We start from the raw sequence: 25,890 nt of genomic DNA, 5'->3' as shown, positions 1-25,890 counted from the left end.
CTGTCTGGAATGCCTCATGGTTGATGGTGTATGTCAGGGAGAAATCGAACCCAGGATGAGGGGAGCACTAAGCACAGATCTAAACAAGGGGACAGAAAATCAAGATTAACCCGTTTCAACATCATAACTAGTAGTTTACCAACATTATTAAAAGTCAAAAATCATTTATTTGTGATTTTATTTTGAAACAATACATTAATGTTCTCTTATTTGCAGGTTAATGAAACATCCCACCAAGCATTCAACATGATTTCTTTTATGTATATACAGAATAGTATTTTTTTTTATTTAACAAAGAAAAAGTTATTCAAAATAGCAGTCTTAAGTCCTTTCAACCACCTTTCAATGAAATTAAGTCATGAAAAGATGATTTTATATTGAGTAAATCTCACATTAGAGACAGATGTCAACATCCCTCCAATTAATATGACAACATGATATTGATTGATTAGATCATTAAAAATATTTTTTTTTTATAGTTTCCTTAGCACATAAAGAAGCGTAACGATGGCTGCAGAATTCTACAGCAATTTTTTCTTTTGATAGGAATTTAAAGATGAATAAGAATAGAAAGCAAGTTATTTTTATGACGGGACAGAATTAAGACAAGAAACTGAAAATAATGTGTGAACTGGTGCATGTTTGGATGTTTAAATAACCTTGCGTGAGTCCTAGTGTGACCCATCTTACTGAAAACAAGAACAATGGTGAGCTTTTCTACAGATATCTAAAAATAGCTGTTAACTAGACTACCTATTCAACCTGTTGAACATGACTGTTGGTGCCAAAAAGATAAAGGAATAAAGGAGTGGAAAGAATGCCTAACTATTCTGAGGAAGACATCTTGCCTGTGCAGCTGTCAACAGCACTTCTAAGATAGTTTTGGGTGGCGTTTTGGACTGTTGTATGAATGCCTGTTATGAGTCCGAATTGTAAAAAATATTTCTGGTGCACCTGAGTCAAAACTTTGTAATGATAATCAATCCTACTTCTTTTAATTTGCAGAGCAGCAGTAAAGAGCCTCAATGTATTTTTTTTTGTCCATCTGGATGTTTATCTTTGTTATTTTTTAAATGACTTATGGCTTATGAATAAAAAAATATGAGAGAACCCCCAATATAAAATATAAAAGTGTCTTTTATATTTTATAATCCTCTTGTAAACTTCAAATGTTAAATCCTAATTGCACTGCTTACTGGAATCTGAATTAAAAGAAAATCCCATCATTTAGCGGTCACTACATATGTTCATCGGTTTTGGTTTGCTTGCTTTATTACTGTGATTTATGGTTCTCATAATTCACATAATTGAAAATGAGCAGAACTCTTTCTGTGAATTGTACTCTTTTGTGTGAATACTCTGATGAAATATTTCAGTTCATTCATATTGGTGGGCATCCCATACACTGTTGTTTTAAAGCCCAAGCTCAATTCAGCACCGCTAAGATTGATGCCTTTGAAGATGAAAGAGATATTTCTCAAGATGAAAGACACATTTTTGATCCTGTAAATTGTCTTAAAAAATGTTTTAAATGCCTGCTTAGATTTAGCTGTTTATTTGTCATGATCTGTTTCTCATGCGAAGCCTCCCATTGTGGGTCAATATCACTTTTTGGAGGAAAGGGGGTGCTGGAATAAGACTGTCAGAGCATGTGATCTGTGTTGATATCTGGTGTGGAAGCCTGGAGGGACATTTCAGACATGCAACACTTCATCTCTGGCTGCTTTCCCTCCCCCTCGCCTTTCTTGCATGTTTTGCAACAAAGCAGGAAAAGTACCCAGCCCAGTGTCAGGTATCAGAAGATTGCTATGCGTCTGCTCTCACTTAAGGCAGACTCATACAAAACAAACACTGTGCAGGAAGACTTCCAGGAACTCAAGAACATGAAGTTCTTTAGTTATGTTGATCCCCCTTTAGAGACACAGAGAGGGGATTCAGCTTCTGTTTGTAAGATGTGGAAAATCTTTGCAAAAATTTGACAAGGGAATAATCTTTTTCTGTGGCACCTGTGAAATTCCACCAGTTCTTATACTTACAGCTCTTTTTAGAAGTTTACACGCAATCATTGTTGACCTGGCAGCCATATTAATCTCAGCCTTTGATGCTTTTAATAATTCATTTTAGGTCGATATAAATCAGCTTTATCTTTGAAAAGCAAAAATCTCAGTACACCTGTTTGCATCTTTATGATAAACACATTATTATACAGAAGCTCAAATACTTCGTTATAGGAAAGGTAGAACACCAAATCAAAAGTGAAATGAATATTTGAAATCAATTCTAGCATCTAAAAACTGAAATAATTTTATCAAACAATTTAAACTACTTGTTAAAGGAATAATGAAAGCGAACCTTCCCAATTTGATTCTGACTCTTAAACTCTTCATTCTGAAAACGAGGGGAGTACCAGTCAGTCGTAAGGTGAGGTGCAAGTGATAAGAGTATTTTGTTTCAGCACATTGGAGGTGGTTTTACCCATTTAACCTGAGTAATTTCATTTGTCATGCTCCTGATTGCTGTGCTAAGATTGATCACCTTTTTAAGAACGTACATAAGCCTGCATAAAACACTGGGGAACAACAAATGGTCTGGCAAAGAGAAGCATCCTGAAAACAGACGAAAGCATGCTAAAAGAAGTCTCCAAAAATCCTAAAACCTCATTAGAAGACTGAGAGCAGGTTCTTACTACTCCTGGTATGAAAATGGACGCATATCTAATCAGTAAGGAACTGCACTTTAAACTATAACTTTAAAGGGAGGTGTGAAAGAGTAAAACCTTTTCTCTATAGATTGTAGAAACACACTAGGAATTCTTTATTAATCGTTTTGGACACAGAAGTCTAAAATTAAACAGAAATATTTGGCATTTGATAAATAAAGCTTGTAAGGGAAAAAATCTTTGCTCTAAAGCAAGGAGGTGACAGTGTCATTGTAAGGGGGATCCTTTTCCACAGCAGATCTTCTTGCATTCTCTATTGCTTCCGGGGGCACTTAAGAGGACTGGAGATGGAATAGAACCTGAACTTAGAACATTAGAATGATCAAAAATATAACATATATTAAAGCATAGACTAACAGACACCATCAATGAATCCAAAGTTGTTAAATGGATTTAAATCTTTATGCTTAATACATGTGCAGACCTTCAAGTATTTGCATTTTGATGTTTTCAGTCACAGCTTGTGTTTTTCTAGGAGAGAGATTCAGACAGAAGGTAAAGATACCAAATTATTATTTATTACAGATTCAATCCAACTTTAAATGAACACAACGTTATGTTCAATGACATAAACTTGGATGACTCTAAAATCATGACCTTTATGATGATCAGAATGTCTATTGTCACCATTGTTAGAATAAAATTTGGATGTATCCTTAAAGTCCCATATTTGTGGTAAAAAAAAAAACGTGGATTTTCTGAGGCTGGGTAAAAAAAGTATTTAAGTTTAGAAAGTGATGTCCTTTCATCGCTGATATCCTGTCAACAACTTCCTGGTCTATCCCTCACAGGTGCAACATCTGCCTACAGCTACATAATTTCAAGAGAGGCCTCTGAAGCTGGTAATCTCAAGAGGGATGTCAGATAAGAGATGTGAGTTTAGAATGAAGCTTCAATTGCATCTGTCTCCACAGAAACAATATGATCACCTGGGCTTAGAGAGACCCTTTGAAAAATCCTTCATTTTGTCTTTATCCGTATTGATGCAAATTCCCAGTAGAACTGGACTCATCCCAGCTAGATGCTCACGGCTATACTGGATACAACGTGTTACCTCCTCCTTAGTCAGAGTAACAATGTCTAATCCTAAAGGATCTTTAAGGGCCAGCGCTAAACGAGCCTCCATTATGATGGCCTGATTGGTAAAAGCATGAAATCTGGAATGAAAGTGGCTGATGTTACCATTGAGCATAGGGTGAAAATAATCCTGTTCCTGTACTCATCTGGAATAAATAAAAATGAACAGAAAAATACTGTCCAAACTTATTTTAACGGTAGATTATCAATCAGATATCTTCCTTACTTTCCTAACTTTTCTATGAGGCTTCATGAAAATTTGATAACAATTGATCATTTAAGTTTATTCAGTGGAATATTTCTAGTGTTTTTTTTGTTGTTGTTTTTTCCAGTTGGGCTTATTACTTATCTATAATCAGCTAATATATACATATATATTACATAACAGATATGATGTAGTGGATAACATTTTTTTTACTCTTAAACTGTGAAATATTTTTTGTAAATATGTATATGAAATAAAAAGCTTCCTTATCGCAGTATAATGCAAACAAATATAATTTTTCTTTAAACCAATAATATTCAATTATACCTTATTAATTCCCAAAGTGAAATTCAGTTTCCCTGAAACTGAATGAAAACCCAACAAACCTGATGCTCTGCTATTATAAAAAGACCTTGGTGATTGGAAACCTGCCATTCTTTTAATAATCTTTCGCAACTTGTGCAAAGCTATAATTCAAATCCTCACATCTTTATATTCACTACATCTGTTGGACTTTGCTGTTGGTCAAGTTAATACGTGTAGTTAGATGATTCAAAAACAAGGTCTTTAAGCTGTGCTTCAATTGGACAAAACATTACCACTTAGCTGTAAAACTAATATTTTAAATTAGAAATGGAAATCTCTAAAATTAAAATGACTTCCACACGGATGTTGAATGCATGAAATCTGGAGGCTGTCATTCTACAAAAATAAGTCATGACAAGAACACATATGTGGAGCCTCACCAAGCTTTATTTACATGCGCACCATTTCTTATACAAAGTAGATTACAATTTAAAAAAGGGGGAATACACAGGTAGAATACTCACTAACATTGAGAAGAAGCAAGGTTAATAAAGGGCAAAGTTCAGAGGTGTGTGTGTGGAAGGAAAAAAGCTGTCCGGAGTTTCGTAATAAGCGAGAATGATAAAAAGGTGATGTCCCAGAGGTCATGAAGGTATCTAGTGGTATTATTAAGTTATATTAGCTTTACTTCAGCATATGACCTGACATGTTTATGCTAACTGGACACCATAATTGAAGGAAAGCTCCACTGTTACTTAGTAGAGAGCTAAAGCTCTTTACACTATCTGAGAAAACATGTCAGGAACACCTACTCTGGATTAAGATGCAGTTAATCTGGGATCAATAACCCAACTTTACACTGGAAAGGATTAGAGGGTTCCCAAGATTCACCTTGTCAGTGTTAATCTGTGTAGATGACTTTTGAATGTGTAACAGGTTAATCTAGATTCTCCCTGCAAAAATGAATGGTAGTGTACTGGAAATGTTGAATAAAATGAGGTGTTGGGCATTCCAGCTTTAAGTACATTAAAGCTCTAAAAAGCAGCTCAATCAGAGCACAAGGAAGGAGGTTAACAAGAAATATCCAAGCAGACTCATCCTGGACATGCATCTATGTGAAAATGCATGTACAGCGGCTGATATATTAGTATAAATTAAATCAACTTTTTAAAAAAATCATATCACTGTTTTCCACATATAATATCCTCATATTGCCAGGGCAATTTAAATGAAAATCATATAAATTTATAGTCAAAATATAAGTTTAGATCTGTGGTGTTACCTGAAGAAGGAAGTTTTTTTTTTGGCATGTTTAACAAAGCATTGAATTATAGCACCTTTTATTTATCCTTTTTTTTATGTAACAGATTTATTTGCTCCACAGTTAATTTGCACACAATGATTACATCATATGTGGAAAAGGTTTGTTTTTGTTTGACATGACAAAAACCTGCCGATCTGACAGAGGAGTGTACATTTCAAAGAGCAAGTTAAAAATCTAAACCTATTAAATGACAATAGTGGTGGAAGAGAGTGTTTTTATTTGTGTGCTAAAAAGCACAGGACTCATCTTCGGATTCTAATTCTTAAAGGGACGGAACAACTGGAAGTGTTGAATTATATCATGCACTAAAACCTCAGATTGCACAGCAGCTACTTTAGCCAGCCATGCACACTGACTCATCTGCTTCAAAATGATATACACAAATCTGTACACTATTATACAAAGCAAGGAATACACTTCATGTCGCTACCCCAAAACAGGAAAGGGGTATCACGGCTTCCAGATGCTACAACAATGGTGCTTCTGACCATTTAAAGAAAGAAAAAAAAAAAGGTTCAACAGTTAAAATCGCTGGTAACAGTGTTCCCACTAATCCGGCGTGTAACGTTGTTCCAAGTTTCTTCAACTACAGAGGTATCACAAAAAAAAAAAACAAGGATCAAGTACTAAAAATGAGTATATAAGGACAAAACAGCGAGTAATATATGCATGTAGCACAGCTCATGATGCATAAAGAGGACATGCATACAGTCCCTCAGCCTGTACGCAAATCGAGAGAATAATCCGACTGAAATCGACACGATGAAAAAACACGCATCAAACACGTAAGTGGACAGATACAAGAAGTCACCTGCAGGAGCACCAGGCGTGTCCAAGAGGATGTGTGTGTCTGTCATGACTTCAACAAGAGGAGAAAAACTGCAGAAAACCATCAGAAAGTAAGAATAAAATAACAAGACATGCGTGACTTAATAATCCGGACATTTATTCTCCCTTCTACGCTTCATCTTAACGACCAAAGGTTCACAGGTTACAAGTTCACAAGCACAAAGTATTAGGTTTTATTATCAAGAAATTTAAAATGTAATACCATTAGAATGTGACTGGAAAGCCTCCCTTTCCCCCCTGAGTGATTGTGTGTATGCATAACAAGCCTCACAATCTGTTTGACGAGAAGAGCTTTGACACAGATCCCTGCTTATAGATTTTCTTGTACATGTAAATGTTGCAAGGTTGTGTATGTGTGTGCACATGTGATTTGGCTGCCAGCATACCCTACTGTTTATTTCAAGTGAATTTGGCAATTTACAGAGATAGCTTATTGTTTTGTTGTTTTTTTTTTTCTTTTTTTTTAACTCAAGAAACAAGTGGCTTCTAGAGGAATGAGGCTGAGAAAAAAAACCCTCTTGTTGTCTTTTCTGCTCCGCCAGCGCTACATGTGGCTTTTAAAACAACAGGCGCAGCTCGCTCTCAGGATAGGATTCAACACTGTTCATACAGCACCCATAGTGGTGTGGAAATATTCACAACTCTTGGATACAGGTATGTATTTAAGCTACATCATTGGCTGCATTAAACAAGCTCAACGGAGCTCCCCAGAAGCTATCACAAAAACAAACAAAAAAAAAATACATTTTAGATCTGCTCTCCTCCTTCTTTATGCACACTTTGGAGTACACAAAGATGAAGCATGTGATGTTTAGTATGCCGCAGTTATTTAACTTCAAGCAAAAACATTAAGTGCATGGCATAAGTTTTATGAATTTCATCTAAGGTTTCTGAGGTTTTCTTTTGCAAAGTGTCAGTTTGTCTGTTTGGGTGTCTGCAAAAACTGTGTGCAACACCCATTCAGTAAGACCCTCTGATTCTCTTCATTTTATCAATAAACAAATCCAATTTTGATTTTTTTTTTTCCTATACAGAAATGATCAACCAAGATAAAACAGAATAATGCCAAAAAAACAAACAGTGAACAGATATAACAACTAGTGACAGATGGATTGTTTTTGTCCTTAAAACATCCCACAGTCTGTCTTGATTTTTTTTTTCTTTATCTCTTAGTGGGAACAACTGCACCGTGATCTCGAATGTCTTCACCTAACCCTTAGTCCTTGATTTCCACCTCACAAAAGTTCGGACAAGCTGCGTCTTCTAACTGGACGTCAAAGAAAAATTGCATAAGTTTTTCATAAGCATGTCATTGTTTTTTTTTTTTCAGTTTGTTTTGTTTTTATTTCACAGGAGGCTTTGTGGGCTGAGGTGCAGCATCTTTAGAGTCTCTCAGGTCAGTTGTGGTTCGCCAGTGTGGGAGTGAAGGTAAAGCTCAAGAGAGGAAGTTTACTTTTGTAAACACAGCGTTTGTATTTTACATTGTGCTGATGGCTGGTTTGGCAAAAACGGGAGGTTCTGTCTGATCTCCTTTTGCACCTCATATGTCAGACCTGCAAAGATAAAGAGGAAAAAGTTAAAATCTGTGCAACATTGTTACATAGAGTCAAACATTTCAGTTAGTGAAGCCCAGTAAGCCAAATACCAAAATACCTTATCTTTAATGGAAATCTGCATCTAGAAAGGACTATATTTAAAGTTAGCATACAGTTTGGATGTTCATATCTGTCATTGGGTTGATGATGCGCAAATTCTTGCTCTTTCTGGTGTGATCAGGTTTGATCATGGTACCCTTTTCATGAACCTTTTAGATGAATCTCTTCTCCAATGTAACTAACCAAATTCCCCGATCTAGATGTAATTTAGCTCTCCAGAGGTCTAATAACAAGACATTCACTTAATTCAGGTCTGGAGATGGGATTCCTCTAAACATGGCAGGATAGCTCTCAAGGACTGGTCTTCGGCAACCCTAGTTTTGATTAACCAATCACCTGCTAGCAGGAAGAGACAGTCCTTTTGAATCATCACTATTTTAATAAAATTGATTCCCCTAATATAAAGTTGATTTTAACGTAACAATTTCACAATGAGAGAGTAGACACATGCTTGCAAAGCTTTCTTTAAAAAGACTACATTTGATGTTTTTGAAGTGGATTTTATTTGAGTTCTAATAAGCAGACAGTAGACAGACTTAGACAGTAGTCTGAAAATTCCTAATTTCAACATTTGTTTTAATTCACGGTAGGTTAACATTTATACATTAGTTTTGTATTAGATGTTTAGACAGATACATGTCCACGTTTCTTTACAATGAAGTTCTGTCCATCAAAACATGTTAATAAAAAAAATCTCAAGAGCTTCACTCGTTCAAGTAAAGATTGCTAATGTTTTACGTTTAACCAAATTTAAACCTTGACATATCCTATAAATTGTTTCACATAGATCATTTTATTTTAGCAGAGCACATTGTAACAGAATATAATGAAAAACAGCAATAGCATGATGAAATTGGGGATGTCTTGATGAAGACTTTTTTGCCCTAATATGATCAGATTAATTAAAGAATAGATTAGATTGAATCAAAGTAAGGACAAACCTAAAACCTAAGAAGCTGTAGGTTGCAGTTAAAAAAACACTCCTCAGTGGTTTGGTATTGTGATTATGTCTCATATCAGTCATCTGTAATATTCCTTTTCTTAATGGCAACAGACACCTGTTGCAACTATTATCCTTCCTAACAAAAACATCTAAACTGAAGATACAGTAGCAGATTTCAATTAGTCTGGGATAGATACGCATAATTTAAAGCTGTCTTGATCAGGAGATACTTATAAATAACCTTTATGCGTAAATGAAACATTGGCTTAAATAGTTAGACAATACTACTTTACCAAATTAGAATGGCTATCTTTGACATTTGAGACGTCCATTTCATCATACATGAACCGCTCACTCTATCTGTAAGCTTTAGTCCCCCAATGAAAACATCAGAAACTCAAGACTGTGAATATTCAAACAGCTGTTAACTGTGGGATAGATACTAACAGCTGACAACCTTTTTACAAATATCTACCTGAAATCTCTGAACTACCCGTTCCATTGGTACAAAGTACAAAAACAAAGGTTTAAAGGCATGCATTTTGTGTTTGGTCATGAAAAATGTAAACCAGCTGCAACAAACGCTCTTTAAACTTGATGAAGCACCTGTTTGCTAAACTCTTCATCACAACACGTGTGGTGAGCCACGGATGCAGCTGAAAATTATGGTGGTGCTAAAGCTCTAAAAGTATCTTTCCTGTTTGCTAAGGTTGGCTCTCCACAGAAACATTGGCAAGCTGCTAACCCGTGATAAAGCACAGCGTTACAGACCAATTAAAAATATATGTCAATGTTTTACCATGCAAATTCTCTCAGAGGAAAATACTGTTACTTTCCTCAATAAAATTAAAAATAGTAGACTTTCTGAAAGAGGGCGGGGAAATGTCCCTTGCACTTTTTCAAAAGTCTTTTGATCCCCTGAACTTTTTACCCTCCAAAAACAATGTTGCACTACAGCGCACAGACGATTGTCGAGCGCTAGGACCAAGTGGAAAACCACAGCTCAATCTGAAGCCCAGAAAGCTCGGAAGGAAAAAAAAATACAATCTATGAATGTGATTCTATAAATCCAAGCTCTTAATAATTGTAAAACTATGTGTTTTTACTCTACATGGACTGTTGCACCCCAAATTGTCCAACTGTCCATGTCATGCATCCATATATTTTGTTAGGAGAGGGATAGCAGATACAAAAAAAATTAAAAAAACAATCACAGAGGATCTACTAGAAAAAACACCTAACTTATATAGTACCGGTAGTTATATATATATATAAAAAAACTGCGTCTCCCACACTTCTGAAATCAAAATTTTGTCCATGGTATTACCACATGTTCTCAGAGGTTGTATGGTTTATATTCATTCAAACCAATCCTCACCCACCTGCTCTTCCCCTTCTATCTCAGCCAGGCACCCAGCTCTGGGACGTCTGCTTGCTGCTTGTGAAGTTGCTGACTCCATTCATGTTGGCCAGTGTCTCAAAATTAAAATCCAGACCGTCTGCATCCATCAAATCATTCCTAATGATGGACTCCATGTCACACTCCAGGCTGCCACCATTGAACATGTCCAGGTCCAAGTCTGTAGGGAAGCGGTCCTGACAACCTCCGCTGCTGCTAACTGTGCCATTTAAAAAGATGGAGGTGTCGATCTGCATGGAGGAAGTTCCATTTCCACCAATTGGTGACAGTAGGAGCTGTTGTTTGACATTAGCCAAAGTATTAGCCTCGTTGACGAGGTTCAGATCTCCATTCAAAGACCTGAGGGTGCTCTGTTTGTGGTTGTTAGTTTGGATCATCTCCCTATGGCCACCCTGAAGACCACCAGTGGTCCCAAAAGTCATAACAGGATCATTACGGACCATAACATTTCGCCGGGCGTTCTGGGAAATAATGGCAGCAGCACTGGCCTGTGACATCAATGGGTCGGACTGAGTCATCATGACATCACTATGATTGTGGCTGTCAGAGTTAAGAAGGTCTTGTAGTGTTTGGCCGCAAAAGCGAGACATGCCAGTGGTTGAAAATGATGTTTGCTTATTCTCCTGGATGGTCTGCATGGGGGACGTACGCAGTGAGGAGCTTCCTGTGTACGGACCAAAGATGGAGTTACTGTAACTATTACCTCCTGCATTAGGGGAGTTGTTGGAGGATGGAGATGAAGTTGAGGAAGGTGACCCTAACCCATTGGGTTTGGACACAAAACTAAATCCTGAGGAACCATTTTGCATTCCCTGGCTGCAAGTGGTTGGTTCTAGCTTGATGTTATCCAGCAAATCATCCATCAGGTCTTGAGTGATTCCATCATTAAGGTTCATTGTATTGGCCAGATCCGCCAGACGAGGTAGCTCAGCAGGCGCAGGCTTCCCATTGGTCAAAGTATTGCCAGGAGACAGGGCTCTGCCAGGACTGGAGTAGATCATTGGTGAGAGAGGAGGTTCATCATCAGGGACCTCGTCAAGCTCAGGGTTTGCTAAGATTGGGCCGCTAACTGTGCTGGCATTAGAGTTGGTTCGGGATCGGAAGTCTGTCCAGGCATCCAGGTCCTCGCTGCTGCGTGATGTTGGGCTCCCCGGCCACTTAGAGGGGCCTGACGGACTGTCCCCACCAGCCTCCCCAGCTGCAGCAGCAGCAGCCTGCAGGGCGGCTTTCTTCTTAGCAGCAGCACGACCACGGGCAGACTTGGTGTACTTGTTGCTGTTGTCCATGGAGACTGCCCGGCGCCGTGGAGCCTTGCCTCCCTTTCCTCCCTCTGGGTTGATCATCCACCATGAACTCTTTCCCGTTCCCTCATTCTGGACACGGATGAAACGACTGTGGAGAGACAGGTTGTGCCGGATGGAGTTCTGGAACAAAAACAAAGTAGAGGAGATTTTTCAGTAATGTACGAAAACCTTTTTAAAGAACAAATAATAAGACTGCAAGTATCATGACCTTAAAACATGATATTTAAAAAGGAAGTATATTATTTAGATGAGGTCAGAAAGTGGAATCTCAATGCACAAAAAGTACAAACAGAATTCCAATAGGAGCAAGCCACTAACCTTGCTATAAAGTTTTGGAATGCATGGTTGGTGGATTAAATAAAAAGGCTATTTCTCACTTTTGTAATCATCTGGACTGTGTCTGATGATCTCTGCTATAAAATCTAAAGTTAACTAAAGAAATGAGCTGAATTATTCAAACCTCAGTTATATTTCCTTAAAACTCTGCTAAAGGCTATGAAACCTTTTGTCTGTCTATGAAAACACAAACAGGAAATAATTTCAGTAGAGTTTTGATATGAAAACTAGAGAAGTTCATTGGTTTATGCAGTTATGGTGAAAATTATTTGACCATCCTTGTTTTTTTTTTCTTTTCTTTTGTTTGTTTCTGTTTGCTGTATTCTTCAAGTAATAAACTCTTTGCCGGTCTATTTTTTCCCATGACTTTATAGAAGAACGTCCACTCAAAACTGCAATATATTACAATACTCTTGTGTATAATTTACCTGTGAAATAAAGTGTATTCTTTATTTCACAGGTAAATTATAAGCATTTTGTCTTGTTAATCCCTCCCCCCTCAGTTTATGAGTGTAAACAGTTCTTAGGCATGATTAGACATACTAAACACGCAAATCCAAAAGCTTATTGTTTCAGTTACTCTTTAGATATAGACAGGCTCACAGTTGTGTGGAGCAATTCACAGCGCTGCTGGCAGCATTGTTCCCGCTGTGGCATTGTACTGTTGACTTAACAGAATAGATAGGCTATAATTGAGTGTCTTGGTGTCTTTTATAAATGAGACATACATAGAGCTTCTGTTTGTAAGATCATGAGTTTCAGCTGGTGTGCACTGATAGGCTATGGTTTCTTGTGAAAGCCCCAAAGCCTCATTGCAAAGGATTTGGTGCACATGACAAACCTTGTTAATAAACACTTTCATTGACAGGCCACATATTTATGGATACATAAAATACTTCTGTTGTTGGCAATGTTTAAAGCAACAGGGCTAAGCTGGGTATTTGTTCATTGCCATGTCTTTTTTCCACATTTGTTTTTAAGCCTTCTTCTTGCTTGTGTTACTATTTGGTGCTTCCTAAAAAGTTCTTTAAAATAATGTCCCTCAGTCGCTGGGTTGAAGGCTGATTAGTTAAAGAAACTAATCTAACATTCAAAACATGAAAAACAAAGTTTTGATTCAGTTATTATTGTATATTAATGCTTGTGTTAAATAACTAGTTTGGATATAGGGATTTAACAAGGTTAAGATGCGTCTGCTGGATTAAAGTTGGGGAAAAACAAAAATCCGATGTTGTAATTCACGAGATTTTTAGCCTTTATGTGTAAAACCTGCAAAAAAAAAGACTGCAAGAGAAAACAGGAATGAATAAATATTTCATTACAAATCTATAGCTCATATGTCTCTCCATGCCTACTCAGACATGGAAAATACTAATTAGAATCCCAGCTTTGCCAGACATTTACCTGATATGATTTATAAAATTCATTCACCTCAGTAAAGTTTTAAGTTCAAGGCAAATGAGGGTTTTATTCATGTATCTTGATCTGATCTATCCCAGCCAAGAACTGCTCCATCTGGACCGCCCTTCCCTCACATCCAAACTTCCACACAAACACTTGCAGCCATCTGGTTTCTTTAAAGAAACCAATGCATAGCTCATAAAGGAAAGAACAATTCTGAGGCAAAGAATGGGATTTTATAGCCATGAACTCAAATTTTAACAAATGTAGATGTGTCTATACTTGTTTTTCTTAAACATCGCAATTAACTTTCTGAATCCCTTTTCTTAACCCCCTTCTTTCCTTTTCTTTCCATTCCCTCTTCCTCGCTTTCTGTTGTTTCACAAACACATAGTTCTTATGGGCCCAGAGGGAATCTCGGGCTATGCTGTATCCTCCCATATAAACAACCTAACCACCATCCACAACATGCAAGCCAGTTTTTTCTTTCCCTCTCTTTGGTTTCCTTCTTATGTATATTTTTATTCCTGAGCACAGAGGAGATTTCTGGGCTCAAACCAGCACAAGCCTAAACAGCTTTCAAGCTTTTGTGGGAATACCAATGTTGTTTGCCATGAACCGATCCCAACTTTCTAGGCAAGAGTTTCTGAACAATTTGGTCTGGACTGTTACTCCGGTCAAAAGCAGTTCATTCAGAGTGTAGAGGGTTTAGGGTTACATTTCTAAATGCTACGCTGGCAGAAAAAAAACAAAAAAAAACCCTGAACTTTTGACTCTTTGTACAGTAGTTGTGTCCAAAGGTTTGTAACTCTATTCATGCAGGTAATCTTTGTGAAAACTGTTGCGTATTTTCAAATCATTGATCTTGTGCATGAAATCATGAATGGCGTATGTGTTTGAAAGCACGTTTCCCAAGTGTGTGGGTGTCTATTTTGTACAATGAGGTAAGCGAAAAAGAAGTACCAGGGGGACCTAGTGTTTGTCCTTTGAAAGCATCTCTAGAGGAGTGACGTAAAGCTGCTTCATTACCAAAGTTTTTAAAACACACACGCATCGACACACATCGTGACTCAATGTTTCCAGCCACCAGGAAGATATAAACAAACAGGATATACAGTATATTCTAATATGAAAAAAAGATGGATAATTGGAGCGTGATTTTTGTTTTTGTTGATGTTTCAAGCTTTCTTTCACCCGCCAGCTTCTGACAGCTCATCAGTTCTTGGAGCTCCCTTCACACTACATTCTTCTCACTATCTAACCCGCACACAAAGATTCTGGTCATATGTTACCCGTTTTGATGTTTCTTTAAAATGTGAAACTGAATTTCTCATGTTGTGTCAATCAAAAAGAAACAGGAGATTTATAGCGGCATGAAATGTAATGGCATTAAACAGTGACTGATTATGAAAGAGGAGGTGAGGAGATTATGATTGTGAGATGAAAAGATGGATAATGTGTGTGTGTCATATTAGAAATAAGAACAGTAGCACTAATAGCAGCATATCCTCCCACATGCTTGCATAACACAAACCTTATGTTTACCATGTCTGATATTCTACTCTGAGAAATATTTCTGATTTATTTAGCTTTCAGAAAACATCTATGTTTATTTTCTTCTTTTTTTTTTTGCCAAAAGCAGACACTGAATAGGGTCAAGTGTGCTCATGGTGCATTTTAGTTTAAGCTGGGTACAGTATTTCTTTTATTTTTACAACTTTAGCTTCTCTTGGGTATTCCCAAAGCCCATTAATAAAAACAGCACACTGAGACAGCAGCTCTGATTCATTGCTTCTACTAAGCAACCACAGGAGCTAAATAACACACAAACACAGTTTACAGTGGAAACCTGCAGTGGATCGGGTTTAGGAGGCACGCCGAAAATTATGATGTGAGGTTTTACGCAGTACATGCTAGCATAAATATCCCTAATGAAATTTTTTTTACTTCAAAGTGATATTTTTATTCTAACATCCAGTGAGCGCGTACACCATATGACTGCATTAGATACAAAAACAAAAATATAAAAAGATTTATTGTTTTAAAATGATTTGTTTTAGTTTATATGAAGTTTATAGGTTTTTATTGTGTTGATTTATTTGTAAATGATACAATTGGATCATCAATTATCTACAATTCCTATTTGCAGTACTGACAAAACAGTCTTTTATTTATTTATTACTTCAGTGTGCACAGATTCAATAGTGCACTGTAATCCCCCACACTGTTTACATTTGTGAGATAGCCATATATGTCTGTATGCGTGTCCACCAGCTGCAGGCGAAACTCAGGAAAACAGAGAAGTTTTTGTCAGTCAGCAACATGTGGGAACAATTAATTACTGTCAGCAACCACGCAAAGAATCCCTTTCCCTCCCTTTTTATGTGTTTTTTTATGTGTGCATAGTGAACTCATATCTCTGATTATGCAAATCCTTATTTTAAGTCTTTAATAAACCATTTCAGATTGTAAGACTTCCATGGGAGCTAAACTCACGTCTAAGGAAAGCTTGTGCTGTATATGTAATGAAACTCCTAAAGGTAAATCTCAGGCAACATTACCTGATTGGTTCAGATGATTCTAAGCTCTCTTTCTTATTGGTTGTAACTATCCAAGCTCAAGCAGTTGTGATTGGTGGAGTGAAATTGGCCGATGTAGCCAGGCAGTACAGAAAAGGGCGGGTATTCATGGTGTTGCATGTGTATTTCATCACCCAACTACAGCACATATCTGAACTAAAATATATGAACTGGGTTGGTTTTACTGGGCAGGTTCTGTCTTCTCTCTAAATATGCAACCAACCTGATATTCTAAAGTTATTGGAGAGAAGAGATAAATAAAAAAAACACATATATTAATAACATACATATATTATCTATTAATATTGGAAAATAATTATTTCTTGGGATATTAAATAAGATTTAATTTAATAACATGACTTGTTGAAAAGTCTAATCTTGCAAAAGTTATCTTTTACATTATAATCAAATGATTTTATTTCTGTTTTCACTGCTTTCATAGGACAAACTCTTTGGCCTGAGCCCTATGGTGTACATAACCACCCACAGGCACACTGTATGTGTCTGTGTTGGAGTCTTGGCCAAACATAACCCCACTTTTTCAGCTATTATGTAAACTAGTTCTAATCTGATTCTAATGTCAACAGTGACTGCTGCTGCTGCTGGGGTCAATAGGACATTTAACATAATGTGAGTCATGATCTAACAAAAGGGGACGACAAATGACAAATGTAATGTTAAAGGGTTTTGAAAGTGTATTCCTTTAGACTTCAATAAGATTTGTTTGATTTGCTTATCTGCTCTTTTATTCGTTATTAAAGGAAACTGCAAAAAGACAGACCCTTTCTGAAAGCTTTCTAAAATACAGGAAAAACAAAAACAAAAATCTAAATGCTTCCACCGAGCATCTATCAAGTCTTTCAGCTGATTGTTTTTTGGAAATTACTTTTTTGAAGCAAAAAATATGTAAAACTGTATTATATCTGACATATTAGGTTAATAATACACTAAATAATTTGGAATAAAGTACAAATGACAGAGTTCTGGTGGAAAATCAGCTAAAAATAACTTTAAAGCAGATTCTGTGATAAATGTGTAAACACAATATCGATCCTGAAATCCCTTTTTTTCCACTTCATTACATGACAGTGGCCTCTGTAACGTGACTATATGGAAAATATCATGATCTGCAATATTTGAGAAAACTAATTAATTGCATTAGTTAATTTGGTGTCAGATATATTTGATCATTTGGAAATATTTATGCAAAATCTACCTGTCAAACACTGGAGGTCTGCAGACATTTTTTTATTTCATCCAGTTCTTGCCTACATTTATCAAAGAAAAATAGATAAAGATATGACTTTAAACTAAAGTATATACTTTCCTGATAAAGACCAATGGCAATTAATCCACTTTAAGATATAATTTTACGTTATAGTTTTATGCTGTAAAGAGACCGAGAAGGGGCAAAACATATACTCTGATGTGACATTACTTCACACACCTATTCAACTTTCAGTTTACCTACATATATAAACCTGGAAACACACTAAAACAAATGCTAAGAAAAAAAACATTTTAAAACGAAAAATATGTTGTCACAAATGCATAATGACTTACAAGATAACAGCTTGCCATGTGTATATTGTGTTGTATAAAAAAAAAAAAAAGGGTAAAAATTTTAAATAATGTCTTTTGTCACTGGATCCACTCTGGACAAGACAATCACCTGGTGATGCTCAAACAGAAGATAAAAATGTAAGCGGATGATGAGACAGAAAATGAACATGTTAAATTTCATAGTATTTGTGGTCAGCCATGAGCTAGCCTAGACGTTAGCATAATTATAGCCGGGGCAGAGGTGTAGACAACACAGAGGTCTTAGACACCTATAAGCTGGTTTTATAAATAAACTGCCCCTGCAAGTCTGTGCTAATGCTGCAGAGAGGGTAAGGTAATTTATACTGTGACCCTGCTCCCACTCATGCACAAACACACACACAACGTCCCAAAAACACACAGTGGTTCCAGGTTCCAGCTGCTTGGAGCTCTGGACTGCAGAAGGAACATTCCATTCTCTTCAATCATGAGTGCCTTCCCAGCCAGCATATTGGAGTCTCCCTCTCTCACCCTCGCTCTGGCTTATGTTTATGTGAACGAGGTGAATGGGGATCTGGAAGTTGCCAGAAGGGTTTTAGTTACAGCCTCATTTGCTTATATTCTGGCTGCTTAATTTCTGTCAACATATTCAGATATCAAATGAAACCCAAACACAGTAAACAGTTCTGGGCCTTATAAATCTAAACAATCTACCCTCTCCTCCACCTGTCTGTCTCTCCTCCTCCTGTTCCTATATCTTGTGGACGGTGTTGTGTAAGGCCACATGCTCAAAGAACGCCTTGTACGCTGCTGTATTTTCTCCAATAGACTGGCCTGACGTGAGGGGAGTTGGCCACCCATCCCACATCGTACAGCCAATCGGTGCAGGCCAATGAAAAATGCCCCAACTAGTCATGTTACCCTTGTGTGGCTTGGCTTTACTGGGTCAGTGTGTTTTAATCAGCACAGGAGCACGTTCCCAGAGTCAACAACCAGCAAGTGCAAAGGTGTGTTAGTGTTTTATTTTCAAACTCATCATTGCAAAAGCAGTGTGTGCCCTTCCTATATATATATATATATATATATATATATGATAGAGGTGAATACATAAAGCAGCTTTTACATAATGATTTTATTTATCACTGACTAGTGGCAAAAGGGCATCCTAACAGGAACCTTGTGTTACATAACTTTAAAAAATATCTTGTTTCCCTGAAAATTTCCAATACAGTTGCCAGGTGCAGGGGTCAACATTCCAAGATGTTGACTGCAGCCAACAGCTTTATATGTCATTAATCGACACAAAGCTATCTTTGCAGTTTAATTTTCTGACAATAATGCAAGCAGTGATTCCCTTCCTATTAGGCCTGTGATGCATTAAACCAATAAGTGTCTGTTTTCTTTGCACTGGTTTAGTTTTTTATGTCCTTTAACCTAAAAGCCTTGCCCATCTTTGATAAACGCCCGCCACATATATATGAAAATGGGATTGACTGACAAAATGCAAATGTCTTGGAGATGGCTTGAAGCCATCTTGGATCACAGTTTCATTTTTCTTCAAATATCTAGGGGTCTTCAGATAGATATCAGCTAAATCCCCACATGTATTGTTTCTAGCCTGCAGCAAACTGTCCTACAGGAATAGCAACAGCTACAAACAGATAATCTTGAATGATTCTGGTATCCCCATGTTTCTCCTCCTCCTGTCACTCCTCCATGCTGCTTCTATCATACAGAGATGTAATTAATCACACAGGCACCCTGCTAGTCCTAATATTGAGGGGGGTTCTTCCCCTGTATGCATTATCCTTCTCTCTCACCTTCAAATTCCATCTTTTATTCCACATGCTGTTTTATTTGTGGGCCTCATTCGCTTATTGTTAATACAAAGACCAATCTTAGAGTAGTTTTAGAGTAAATGTCCCTGTTTTATCAGACAGCTGTGTCTGTTTCTTTAAAAATAATAGGCCAACTTACCTATATCAACCGCAGTACTATTTTATTTTGCTTCATACTTATATTTTGAACCTCTTAAAAAAAACAAGTGCAAACGTATGCTCTTATATAATGGCATACAACTTTAAATTTCTTTGTACTTCAGTATTTCTATGACTCATAGAGGGTAATAAATATAACTGTCCAGGTTGACTCAGTTATTTTGCTAGGAAAATGATACAAAAGAATGTTTAACAGCTGCATAGTAGTTTTGTACAGGCCAGCACTACATTAAGTTATTCCTGTCTACAGGCTCTGATGACCCGCCTTCATGTTCAAACACATTACATTCCTACATTGCAGCTGGACAAGCAGCTTGTCTTCTTTTATTTGTTTGAAATGACAATAAAGACTCATCTTATCGCCATCAAAACTGCTGGTATATTGTGGGCATGCTGTAAAATAAGGTTACCTGTTGACAATCCAAACCTTATGTTTATATTTTAATCATAGATTAAACAAGCAGCTTAACAATGAGCTTTTACTGCTGCCACATTGTGAACACAGCAATCAGGCTGTAAAATTGAGCTACCCCCAAATTAAAATTAAAACCTCAGGACAAGTGAGTTTTGTCCTGCTTTTCAAAATCTCCTTTAATTAGTTCCTTTGAGAATTAAATATTCTGTGCAGATAGCATGACCCACCCATGTGCAAGTTTATCTGAATGGACAGTGTTTGGGTGTGGTACAGTTCCAACTCCTGAAATTCACAAAAAAAAGGACAATTCTTGTTGAGTGCTGCTTTCTGTCTCTCCTTTTCCCTCGTGCTGAAGAAATCGCCTTTGTCTTTGCCGAGTGTTGTCTGGTGCTTGCACACTTGTGTGTTTTTTTTTTTTTGTGCCTGTGTATGTTCTTGGCAGGCTCAGCAGCTCCGTAGCCTGAGGACACGGTGTCCTGGAACTGGGACTGATAAAAACCCAGCAGGGATGTCCTGTGCAGTCCCAAAGCGGCCAGTGCGCGATGTAATGGAGCCTTTTTGGTGAATGAGCACTAACCATGTGGATGAAATGAACTGGATTTTTTTTTCATAATTTTAAGGGATTGATTTTTCAACATGTTCTTGTTTCTTCAAGTTTGCAATCCTTCTTTCACTTTGCTTGCATGGTTGTTTTTGACACAGACATCTGCTTCATCTTTGAACCACTGTTTCCACAACACCCTGTGCTCATAATAACTCTTAATACCTCAGGGCTGCAGTCCAGCCCTGAGGTATTAAGAGTTATTATAACTATTGGAAGTTTAATTCACTCCTCTTTAGAAGAGCTTTTGAAAACAGATTATAGCGATAATAATATTAAAGATAAACATGTCGCCCAACAAAAACAGTAAACAGTAAGCAAGTCAAGTCACTCAAATCTGGTCATTCGCCAGTTTTCTGCTTGCATGTGTGTCGATTTCTTCACATCTGGTGCAAATTAATGTTGGGGCTCTGCTGCTAATCAGGAGGCTCTTGATGCTCATGGTGCTTAAATCAGATACAGATCACAAAGCACAACTATTCAGGTTTTACCAGTGATAGAGTCTGTTTCTGAAACGGAAACAACAACAAAAAATGTGTTGTTATTTTGGGATGAACTTTCTTAAGAAATAACAGGTTGTTCCTACAGAAGTTAAAGGAAGTTATAGGGCTTTGTAAAAATAAAATTAAAACTTTCATGCTTTTTTATAATTATCTATAATCTGTGCTTATTGTTATTTGTAAAATTGCTATATATCAGTTGGATGATAACAGAAAAAAGCTAATTTGTTGAGCTCAAAATGCATTGTCATAATTTCAGGGGTCGATCCCTGCTTCCTGAATGTTTCCCATAGTGTTTCTGTCTTTGTTTAATGTGGAAACAATGGTTAAATATAGTTAAGGCTAACAGAGTGATCGAAGATTAAATACATTTTTTTCTCTATCTGTACACCTTTTTTTATTTGCTTCATCCTTTGCTGATGTCAGCATGCACGCTTGGTGTCTCTCTAACCGCCTGCAAACCAGCTGAGCCGTTGGATAAAGTGAAGGATAAACACACTGAAGGTCTCTGACATGCATTTTCTCATGCACGTCACCCTTTGTTGTGAGTTCGCATTTCATGTGTGCTTTAGCACAAAGGGAAGATCCTAACATCTGTAAACCCACTAACAGCATATGTAACAGGCCAACCACCCCTGCGACAGTAAACTTCTCTTAAGCCCCTACAGACATAACCCTCATGAGGAGACATGTGACTTCCTGTTTCAAGACCAAAGGAAGGAAAGCAGCAGCTTGCCTCAGCTCTATGATATTCTTCTCTAATTTGGTCTTGGATGCAAGCATTTCTGCAAATACTAGCAGTAATTTAGCAGGTAAACATTAAAAATACCATGCAACCACAAAAAAAAAAACACCAGTTAAAAATCAAACCAATATTCAAAGCTTGATTCAGCCCTGCATCTTCCCCTCTTATTGCCTTCCCTTCTCTTCGCTTGCCTCACTTCCTTTAATCCTAATGTCAAAGGATCCTTTGAAATCCTGGTGTCTGGAGCCCAGCTTTTGTTTTGTGACCCCCTGACCCACTTTGCTGGACTGTTTAAGTTCATGTGTTAGTGTGTCCAACACAATTATAACCGGATACATAGAGTTTGTGCATTGTATTGGTTAGGACTTGTATGTGTACGTGACAAACAAACATGAGGCTTATCCAGGTCTATTTATGTGATAGAAGCATGCTTCTCTTAAGCTCATTAATCACTGCTGAAGGAGATAATGATGCAAAACGCTATGCTGTTCCATCAGCTCAAATTAAAATATCCTGCTCCCTCAAATACAAATTCCTATAATTACTGGTTACTCTGCAAGGGCTGTTCTAACCTTTGTAAAGGTTCAGGTACAAAATGTTACACTTATTTAACGATACAAAAGTAAAAATAAAATTTCAGTTTATTACAGCAGCTGAAGCAGCTGAAACTAAACCCCTGCTGTTATCTGTGTTTGTGGTTAGCAGAAACAGGACATGAACTCTACACAGAGACTGTAACCCACAGCCAATGCAAAGTCGGCTGAGCGGTGAGTCAGAATTTTTTCTTGTTGTTTTAATCTCTGTTCTTTGCTTTTCTTTAAACTCTGCATCCCTTTTTATGTCTTAAAATCAAATCTATAATTTGAGGCATTTTATCTGGTTTAAAATGAACTTTTATGGCAAACTACATCAATACTAAGAAGTATGAGAACTCCTTCTCTTAAATAAGATGAATCCCCTATGGTTTGTCTTTATTCTACTCTTTGGTATGAGTGATGTACACCCAATAAATCATCACCAATTCAGAGTAAGCTACTCCTTGCATGAAGTTAATTAAACTCATAATTTATCTTCATACTCTGGACAGTTTTGTTATTTTTGCAGAGCCTGGCCTCATCCAAGTACCGCACTCTTTGATGTGAACTTTATTCCCTTGGTGAACCTTCAGGAATTTCATTAGCACTGTCCAAGCATTCTGTATAATGTTATATCATTATAAGTCTTGCTATTCATTTTGAGGGACATGAACTTAAATATCCCACTCCTGCAGAGGGGTTACAGGGGGATGCAAATATTGGCATCTTTGCCCCCAGTTACCCCGAAGCAGTGAGGGTTCAACAGGTTCACTAGGGGCCCAACATCCATCTCTTTGTCCTAGCTCTTTGAGGCCCTCACAGATTAAACGCCACGCTTCATACATGACAATACACACACTAACATACTTATTGAAGCTAAAAAATAAGACGGGAGAGATTTTCACATCCGTTGCCATGTTGGTCACATCAAAAAATGAAACACAATAGGAGGTCAGCAGGGTCATTTGAGAGGTTGATTCAGTGATTCCCATGGTACAGCTGGAGCTTTTTTACTGTGAGAACATTAAAACAACAAACTTCAAAGTATCTGTTGTGAATAAATGTGACAAACACAAACCTTCATCCCAGATTCAAGCCTTTAACCACACTTAAATGCTTTTCTTTTTGGATGCATGAATGTATGTAAATATGCTGACAAAACCTCCGGAAATGATTTTTTTCCAGATTCATGATAATATTGGAGTGTTGTACCTGATACCCGCCTACTACTTTACATTTTTATACCTAATTTTAGATGCGATTTGGAGAGATTTCGTGTTTCTTAGGGGATTTCATCTTGTTTGTTAAGCTGCACTTCCAGCTGTATTTACCAAACTGCAGAAATCCTAGAGAACTAAAAAGTTGAATTTTGGTTTCATCCAATCAATCAGAGAGCCCTCTTCTTCGTGTTTGCTGTGTCTCCTGCATAACATGCAATACAACAGGAACTGTTAGCATCCCACCAGCTCTCTGCTACTCTTTCAAAATAAGAGTTGTACTGTCATCAAGGATCTATTCAGCTCCTCCAGGCCTCATTGGCTGTTTCTGTTGGTTATTGCTCTGCTTAGTTTCATGTGTCATTTTCGTTGGATGGCCATGCCCAGATCATTTTCAGATTAAAGATTAAATGGAGTAAAACATGAGGTTCAAAACATTGGATATATTTTTTTTTAAACGGATCTTTGTGAATACTTTAAACCCTGTATCGCCCATCCTTTAATACAAAACTATGCAACATTTTTTGTTTGCCTATCACAAAATCCCTGATTGCTGAGATTGCAATGTAAATTTTATTTTAAATAATGTCAATCAGAAAATATTTCACTTGATCAAACCACAAAGTTAGCCCACTTAGAGTAGAGAGATATGCTTTATTTAGCATCCCACCCCTCAGCTTTGTCCAGTCATATAATGGTGCTCCATTTTAGCCAGTTTCTCTATTTTTTTTCTGTCATCTCCTACTTTTTTCCTCTTCTCTTTGAAAAGGCCATTCTAAGTCAAACCTCGACACAAAAGCTGCATGGTGGCACAAGCTGGCTGCAGGCCAGAGCTCTACTCTCCAGATTCTTCTTCCTGTTTGCACTGGTGAACAGTAATCACTCAATCCACCCTTCCTTCTCCCAACTCTTCTCTATCCATCTCTTTATAGTATTACTCCTATACTTCTCCATGAGGGCAGAAAAGCTAAAAAAGTGCTAAAACGGTCGCTTTCACTCATACATATACACACCGCAGGGTGACAGAGCTGAGTGCTTTGAAAGGGGTGTGTCCGATAATCCTTTGGAGCTCATGAAAGAAGGCCTTGTACACTACGGGAAAAAAAAAAATTAAAAAGAGAAACGAGAGAGAGAAAAAAAGCTCTGACCAGCTTTTGAGCTCCACAGGCCTTTTCTGAAGGATCGACACCACACCTTCCACACACTGGTTAAAAGGATCCCACACACGCTCATGCATCACATTGATCACTGTTTCAATCCGTAAACCTCCCAAAAAAGTAATCAAAAAAGTCCTCCAGTCTGACACAGCTTTCACCTAAATGCTCTTGGTTTCAAAAACCCTTAATTTTGAATCCCTGTTTTGCCACTGCTTCACATAGAATTGGATACAAGTAAAATATACATTTGAAAATAAAAAGACAGAAGCAATTGCGGGCAATAGTAAATGTGTAAATGCGCCAGAAGTATGCTTGATGTGCAACATTACAACAAAAAACAAAACAAAAAACAAAGTTCTGACTTTTAACTTATATAACTAACATAGTCTTCCTGGATGCTATATGTGTGGCACGTGATGTTAAAACTGCCAGAAATAGGCAGAATAAAAGGGGAAGTGTTGGTGTTGCATTAGTTGCTGTTGGGTGCAGAAAGAAAAAAAGAACAGAAAGAAAGAAAAAAACAGAATTTGCTCTTTCCAACATGTCAGTGTTGTAACTTGTTGTAACTAAAAATAAACAGCAATTAGATAATTTATTATCTATGTAAAGGTGTGGTAACATTAAACATACAGTATTATGGTGTTTTGGTGGTGTATTCTTCCCTGTGTGTTGCTGTAGTGTATACTACCCTAAATACTCTGTTTTTAAAAAAGCCAATGAAAAGTGTGCAAACTACAGCCCATCTAGTCTCTTATTCAGACAGTTTCATCTTACAGGAGGGAGGAATGAAACAAAACCAGCCAACATATATAAAAAAAAACATATCTGTTACATATTTGATTAGATCAGGGATTAAACAAAATGCTCAGTAATGCACCGGTTAAAGGTTTTGAAATGAAAATATCTTAAATAGTTTCTGCTTTCCTTGATGGGCCCTTGGCTGGTCCCCCTTTTAAACATCAATCTTTGTACTAAAATATTCTTCCTGTCATGATTTGTGGACATTAAGATCTAAAGAGAAGC

The 25,890-nt window shown here is 37.2% G+C and overlaps 1 protein-coding gene across 1 annotated transcript in view; it reads right to left on the bottom strand.

Moving 5' to 3' along the window:
* Nucleotides 1-4,736: 4,736 nt before the first annotated feature.
* Nucleotides 4,737-25,890, bottom strand: part of foxo3 (forkhead box O3) — a 46,499-nt gene continuing 25,345 nt past the window's right edge. Inside the window, exons 3-4 of the mRNA XM_015369788.1 lie at nucleotides 10,461-11,922; nucleotides 4,737-8,033 (exon numbers count right to left, since the gene is read on the bottom strand). Of these exons, the coding sequence (XP_015225274.1) occupies nucleotides 10,480-11,922 (1,443 nt within the window). The 3' untranslated portion in view covers nucleotides 4,737-8,033; nucleotides 10,461-10,479. The remainder of the gene's footprint in view (nucleotides 8,034-10,460; nucleotides 11,923-25,890) is intronic.

The sequence above is a fragment of the Cyprinodon variegatus genome, unplaced genomic scaffold (assembly GCF_000732505.1).
Source record: "Cyprinodon variegatus isolate N-32 unplaced genomic scaffold, C_variegatus-1.0 Scaffold38, whole genome shotgun sequence".
NCBI classification, from domain to species: Eukaryota; Metazoa; Chordata; class Actinopteri; order Cyprinodontiformes; family Cyprinodontidae; genus Cyprinodon; species Cyprinodon variegatus.
Note: the sequence above shows the minus strand (reverse complement) of the source record. Positions and strands in the feature narration are given on the sequence as shown.